General features: G+C 36.3%; 1 protein-coding gene across 2 annotated transcripts in view; it reads left to right on the forward strand.

The window, feature by feature from the left end:
* Positions 1-6,753, forward strand: part of eps15 (epidermal growth factor receptor pathway substrate 15) — a 115,505-nt gene extending 108,752 nt beyond the window's left edge. Inside the window, exons 22-25 of one of the 2 annotated variants that reach the window (XM_052012497.1) lie at positions 1,951-2,027; positions 4,348-4,510; positions 4,872-4,969; positions 5,945-6,753. In XM_052012497.1, coding sequence (XP_051868457.1) covers positions 1,951-2,027; positions 4,348-4,510; positions 4,872-4,969; positions 5,945-6,091 — 485 coding nt within the window. In that variant the 3' untranslated portion in view covers positions 6,092-6,753. Of the gene's footprint in view, positions 1-1,950; positions 2,028-4,347; positions 4,511-4,793; positions 4,970-5,944 lie in introns of both variants that reach the window. The other variant, XM_052012496.1, reaches the window with a different exon arrangement.
* Positions 6,754-7,521: the final 768 nt, after the last annotated feature.

Below are 7,521 nucleotides of genomic sequence, written 5' to 3' on the forward strand. Positions count from 1 at the left end.
AGAGGCATATAAAATCTTGAGGGGCATAAATGAGGTCATAGCCTTTTTCCCAGTGTAGTGGAGTCTAAAACTAGAGAGCATAGGTTTAGGGTGAGAGGGAAAGATTTAAAGGTGACCTGAGGAGCAACTTTTTCACATTAGAGGGTGGTAGGTATGTGGAACAAGCTGCCAGAGGAAGTGGTGCTGCCATGTGGTTGCTATCAAAGCAATAAAGTTCCAGGTTTTGTACAAAGGAACAGTCCACAACAAAACGTTTTGTCCTTGTGCAAGACATTAGCTAGGTCTGAGTTAGAAAACTGTGGTCCTTGCATGTGAGGATGTTGAGACTTTGAAAAGTGGGCAGAGAATAATGCACAGATATTTCTGAATCTAAAGCTCTTGTGGATGGGGACTTCTCTATGAGCCTATGCTTTAAGAAAGTAATGACTTTAGCAAATTGTTTGAGGTTTATGAAGTAATTAAAACACTAGTTTTGAACGTGTGGTGAAGTTACCTTAACTCAGTTGGTCAGGGAGAACCAGGAGACATAGAAAAGTTAACAACTAAGAAGGGTTAAGGACCAGGTTATGCAAGAGATGAGTTAAGTAAATGGGGAGGTTTTTTTGTCCCAGAAATTAGTGCACCTGTAGTACAAATGATGGAACTTCTGCTATAGGTGGTTGGCCAAAGAGAGAGGTTTTGAATTGAAAGAGGTTGAGGAATGCGAAAGTTAGAGAGGGGTTTCAAACTTCGAGCCTTGGCACTCAGAGATATGGCCAGCACCGAGCAACTAAAATGAAAGATGTTCAAGAGGCCATAATTCAAGTGAAGCCTGGACTTGTTTCTGGCTGCTAGTGAAGCTCAAGATATCTTGCCTTGTAAATCAAGCCAGGTGAGACATCTTTTGCTGTTCTTGATCACATGATGCGGTTGGAGATGAATGTTCCAGATTGTATGCTCTGTACCTGGTTTTCATCTTTTTTGTCTCTCAGCAGAATGGGGAGTGTCTGTTTTGTGAGGCATGAGTCATCACATCTACATGAGATGAACTAAATGGACCAGTGGATTTTTCCTTCTGTCATTCTTGTTGGTTAAAAAGAGAGGAGAGTTTCACAACGTGATGGTAGATCTTTCATTAAGCACAGTCACGTAATTGTGTTTACCTATATTGTGTAGAAGTTACTTTCTATGAAGGTTAGAGGATGTGGCTAAATAGTGTTAATGGCAGTCATGTGAAAAAGGCTACACAAAATCCCATCCATTGTAATAACAACAACTTATGTGGCTTCAGGGAAGCAGATCTTCTCTCTTCTCTTGCCATACTCTTCCAATTCCCAGGCGTAACTAAGTGCAAAATGATTTCATAGAATCCAAACACTTTTTTAAATTGCAATTTTAACACCTTTCATAACCTCTGGATATCTGAAAACATTTTGTTACCAGTGAACTTGTTTGCATATCTTTGCAAATTCTTTGCAAGTCTTTACTGTAATAGTAGAAACATTGCAGCCGCCTTTCATTCAGCAGGTTGCCATGGACACCAATGTCAAAATGAAAGCATGTTTATGTTCCCTTGATTGAGGTGTAAATAGTACACCTAAGTATACCTTGACCTTCCAAATTATCTTTCTCACATACATTTTCATGTACACTTGAATGTATAATAGTGCCATAAAGTATGCTCATACAAGGATAAAGTACGTGATTTCCTGTGAATTAAATACAACATTGCTTGAGTGCCATTTGTCTTTTTATATTTTATCCAATATTTTTCCACATATGAAGCTCCTGTCATAAACCATTTGGAGATAGCTATCCAATGTGTTCTAGACCATTTTTGTTTCCGTGATTGCAGTTCAATGTAGCTGATATGACTGATGTTAGTTAAATGAAACGGGCATCAAAAGAATTTCTTTTGTAATGAAAAATTTACATTTTTGATATTAATATCAATATCTTTCTGTGTTTCAGTTATCGACCCTTTTGTCTCAGTGTTTGGAAATGATTCTTTTGAAAGTGGGTTTGCAAATTTTAATACACTATCGCAGGTAATTATGAACATATCATCAGAACATTTAAGTACTAATTTTAAATTCTTTGTTTTAAGATTCAGGAAATGAACTGGATGGAATGTTGGACAGGTTTCACTGTTGAGAATAGTAAATTCCCTTTCTGTTCACATTTGAAGTATTTTTCAACTAAAAATTAGACTTTGAGTGGTATATCTGATATAAGAGCTACAGCATTGGCAATAATGAGGTAATTTATATTTTGAAGAAAAATGTCAGAAATTAAAAAGTTATACCAACTGAGAGGCTCCTAATACAGCATTCTGAAGCAGCTCTAGCTGTGCTTTGTAAGGGATGACCAAATTTATTTGTATAATTTGTGAAAATAACTATTGGCACTAAGAGTGCTATAGCAGCTTAATACAGAATAGGACAAGTCAAAAAAGTAGAATCTAAATTTAAAGTTGATTTATTTTACCCTTAATCACTCTTATTTCCATTCCTCAGTTTCTTCTGCCTCTTAACTCCATCATATGTACACCTTACAGATTTCTCTATTAAAGAGGGTGAGCAGTGACTATAACTTCCTTAAACACATCAGGTGGTATGAGAGTAATTTAGGTTTAGCTTTTCTTTTGCATACACAGATTGCCTTCTCTTTACAGCTGCTTGAAAAACATTAAATAAAACCTCATCGTGTCCCTCAGAAATTTCTCAAAATATTTCCTTCGAAGCACTGCTTCTTTATAACCATTTTGCTCACACAAGGTCTTCTTCGTTTCACACTCATCATTTCAGGAACAGCTTCTTCCCCTCCGCCATCAGATTTCTGAACAGTCCAGGAACACCACCTGATTCTTCCTCTTTTGCACTATTTATTTATTTTGTTAACTTATAGTAATTTTCATGTCATTATGTTTTGCACCTTACTGCTGCCGCAAACCAACAAACTTCACGACATGTGTCAGTGATAACAAACCTGATTCTGATTCTCTTAAAAATAAGTATTGGACTTCTGTTTACAAAGAGCTATAATAACACTGGTAATTGGTGATTAGAGAAAAAACTGTTTGGTTTGGCAGTTGGAGTTATTATTGCACAAGAGGTTGACTGTGGTTGTTGGAAGGTGAACCAATTAAGCTGAAAGAAAGTGCTACTGGAGTTCCCCAAGGGCAACAGCTGCTTCATCCATGACATTAGCTCTATTGGAACCTTTGTTGATAATTGTGCAGCGTCCATTAATGATTCCTCAATGAAGCCATCTGTACCTGTGTAACAGGATCTGGACAACATCCAAGTTTGGGCTTATAAATGATGAGTAATATATTGCCACGTACATAATCTGTGGAAAGTGAAACATTTCAGACCAAGGCTTCAACTTGAAACATTAACTCTGTTTCTCTTTCCAAAGTTGCTGCCTAACCTGCTGAGTGTTTCCAGCATTTTCTGTTTATGCCAGCCAGTGGCTGAAGAGAGTCTAGTATTTGTGAAACTATAATTGTTTACACGTGTTGTGGATTGATGATCCAGCAACATTAAGAATCTGGGTATCCTGCAGCAAGTCATTCATCTCGTGATTCCTTATTGCCATTATACCACTTGTGAGATACAGGTAGGAAAGTGATGCAATTCTTCCCATCTGCCTGTATGGATGCAAGAGGCTCGATACTGTACAGGTCAAAGCATTCCAGTAGATCGGAAAATACTCTAGACATCCGTGGTCTTCATGTCAAGTGCAATGTGGGTGCTTTATGCATCTTCCAGAGGATGAAGGAAGCAAGTATTCATGAATCCAATCACTCCCAGTTCCCCATCCTGCCTGGGACATTTACAGCCATTCCTTTAACAAACGATCAAAAGCTTGGAACTTTGCATTACACAATTGTGGCTGTATCTTCATACACGCTGTCATAGTAGAAGAAATAGGTAGAGGTAACAATACCCATAACCAGAGAATATATTTTAAAAATCAGCCAGAAGGAAAGTGACAAGGGAAATACAAATGTTCAGCATCAGTATCAAAGCTTCTCCAAAGAATGTAAAGAAGCATTATCCTTTCTCTGGAGGTTATAAAGGCAGACAATAAGTTAGTTAGGTTGATGTAAATGAATAGCTGTCAAAGCAATGGCTGTGGCCAGTAGTTAAAAATTTTGTTTCAGGCAGTTAAGTTCAATAACAGATGTGGGGAAACATCTTTTTTGCAATGTAACACAAAGATATGTTATGATGTTCAAATTCTTTGGTCATTATGAGGTTTCTGCTGCATTACATCCAACTAGTGCAAAGCTTGTTTAGACATAAGTTTTGAATCACTGGTAACTTTTTTCTTTCTGTTTTCTCTCTGAATATATGCCTTTAGTCCAACCATGCAGACCCCTTCATTTCTGCTCCGGGAGCAGACCCTGGAAAAGATGCCTTTGGAAAAAATATATTCACAGATGATCCCACAAAAAATGAAGAGCTGCCTCCAGCATTACCGCCAAAAATTGGCACTCCAACAAGACCCCCTCCTCCACCACCTGGTAAGTGAATATGTGGGCTTCTAAAGTGGAACAGTTTTGTATCAAGGCCTAATTATACTTCCTTTAATTACTAACATAAAGTTAATCAAACTTCCTTTGCTCATTGTGGAATAATTCATTTCTTTAATTTATATTGAAGAAAGATCCCACAATGAGCAAAGGAAGTTTAAATTCAAATTTAGGTTCAAATTTTAACTTGTTTGAAAGTGAACCATTTCAGCTTAAGATACTGAGAGTTCTAAAAAGAAAAAAATGTTTAATATTTCTGTGTTTTTAAATTTAGGTAAAAGACTTTCCGTTGTAAAGTCAGAATCATCCGACTCCTTCAAGTTAAATGATCCTTTCCATCCATTTAACTCAGGTGATTCATTCCATAAAGAGAAACAGCTTGATCCGTTTGCTCCTACTTCTCCAAGTAAGGTTATTGGAGACAACCCAAATTTTGCAAACTTCAATACTGTAAGTATGGTTGTTTGTTTGAGTTGTTAATCTTCCTTAAGGTGCAAAAGCCACCTGTATTGTTAATGCATTTTGTTTTTGTATATTTGACAGCAGCAGTTCCCGCAATAGTTTGCGAATCTAAACGTAGTGTTAAGGAGTGGCACAGCATTAATCCCTATCCATAGTTGCCAAAGTGTATGTTCTTTAACTTGTCAGTACTGTCAGAGAAAAACATTTGAAAGCCTTTTGGACAGATTAAGGGGAAAATTGGAGAGCTGGTCAGTTCAGGCTACAGTTGAAAATCTTTCTTTTGAACAACCCACCAAAAACATTTTCAGAGGACTGTCCTGGGGTGATGGAAGTCTCTCAAGAAACTTTGGGGTAGGCTGCTAGAAAAGCAAAGAAAGTAAGCAGGTTGTATATTTCATTATACAACTGCATGATGTAGCTCGCAATGAATTTGGCAAAAAAAAACACAAGTCAGTGCTTTGACCTTGAAGAGCAAAATTTCTAAAGGGAGGACTTTTCATTGAGTATTTTCCTTTTATCGAGCAAAATACTAATGAAAATATTGATGTCTTTTTAAACAAGATGAGACTCTAGTTAGGTCTTGTTCCCTGTTACTTTGCCATATTTAACCACGTAATTAAAGTGGTTCCATCAGAAATATTTGAATTTGTAGTTTTGAAACGGCATAACTTCCAGCACCCATTCAATTCTAAGAAACTACCAAGAGAAAGATGACCTGTTATTATACATTAGCCTCAAGATGGTGTCTGCAGTGTGTATTTGTTACCAATAGGTGATATCTATATATGTAAAAATAAACTGGATTGATTTTCAGAAACTCTAAAGGCAACAGTAGTATCTTATTACTGTATTAATACTGCTCCTGTTGTAAGTGCAAAATATATTGACAATGTGTTATTTTCTATCTGCTCTCTATAAGAACAGTTTGTAGTTTCCTGTTCAGCTCTGTTTTTAATGTTTCAGTATCCCAGTGAGGAAGACCAGATAGAGTGGGCCAAAAGGGAAAGTGAGCGAGCAGAAGAGGAGCGACTAGCCAGATTAAACCAGCAAGAGCAAGAGGATTTGGAACTGGCTATAGCACTTAGTAAATCTGAAATATCTGAAGCATGACATGCCCCTTGCTATTATTGGTTGTCTTGACTCATCTAACCAATGTTGTTCTTACTAATGTGTTTTCCATAAAAGCTACCTAAAATAAATTTGAAAATACTGGAGACTCTGACTTCTTGACATGAAATTGTTTGTTACTGAAGGGATCAGTGTGGTGAAACCTATTAATTCAGAACTATTAAATAATCTTTATCCTGTATATTAAACAAAAGCAACGTACAAACTAAGTACTGAAGCAAATCTGTATTAAATGCAGTCAATTCAATTCTAATAATATTATTTTGCTTTATTGGGTAATGGAGCCCATCATCTCAGCAGCTTCCTGTTTAAATAATATTGTTCAATAGAATACTTGTCATTGAACAGCTGTATATATTACACCTACTTAGTTACAAAGTAGAGTTAAAGAATCATAAACTTTTCGAGTGTAGCACATTAACTGTTTCTGTAACCACCAATTGCTGGCAATATATAACTGTATAGAGCATATGTTTCAGGTTACCTGCTGAAACTGCTGCTGTAAGTTAAACATGCACTGCTGAACTTTTTACTGGCTTTATTTTTTTAAACTTATCCGTTTATAAATTTTAAGTGACATTCCTTTTATGTTCATGCTGACTGGATGAATAAATAAACATAAATAAATTGTGAGCTTACGTAAAGCTATTCTGTTGAATCCATTGAAATATGCTATCCTGGATCCATTCAACTGTCTGCCTCAAAGATGCAGGTCTTCAAACACGCATTTGGTCAAGAAATTCACAACTTTGGTTTTCAATTTTTTTTTATCCATCTGACTGAAGGCTCCTTTTAGAGTAGCTTTCATGCATATACTTTCAAGCCTTTTTCCTAACACTAACTTTGTGACATACAGTAGTACATCCCTAGTGTTAACTTGCAATTTTTTTGCATTGAAGGTGTCCAACTAGTTCAGTATGTAGTTGTCTACTTCCCAGTGCAAATATCTTTAAAGTACCATACTATGCCACCTTTTCTGCATTCTCTCTTTACCACCCACTTTTCTGTTGACACCCTGTAATGATCTACACACGTTTCTTCTTCCCTACTTAAGTGCAGCCTTTTCTCCTTTATCACTTTTATCATTATTCTGAAAGTGTAGCCAATTTTTGAAGAGGGCATTTTCTCATCCCATATTGTTCTTTACTACCTGTTTACTTTTTTGTTGAACTTGCAAATATCATTTCCCATATAATAGAAATACACCTGAAAGTATTGTATTTTCTTGTCTCAAATCAATGTTATGAGGACAAGCACCACTGAAATCCTGTTTATCCCATTCTTCATCAATAATTTTTTTATCAATATTTATTGTTCTTGCTCCAATGGGCAACTCCCTATTTTTATAAATGCTGTCTTTTTGATTTTCCACTTTTTTGACTGAAGTATCATCCATGGCCACAATCTTTCTC

Source organism: Pristis pectinata, chromosome 3 (assembly GCF_009764475.1).
Source record: "Pristis pectinata isolate sPriPec2 chromosome 3, sPriPec2.1.pri, whole genome shotgun sequence".
NCBI classification, from domain to species: domain Eukaryota; kingdom Metazoa; phylum Chordata; class Chondrichthyes; order Rhinopristiformes; family Pristidae; genus Pristis; species Pristis pectinata.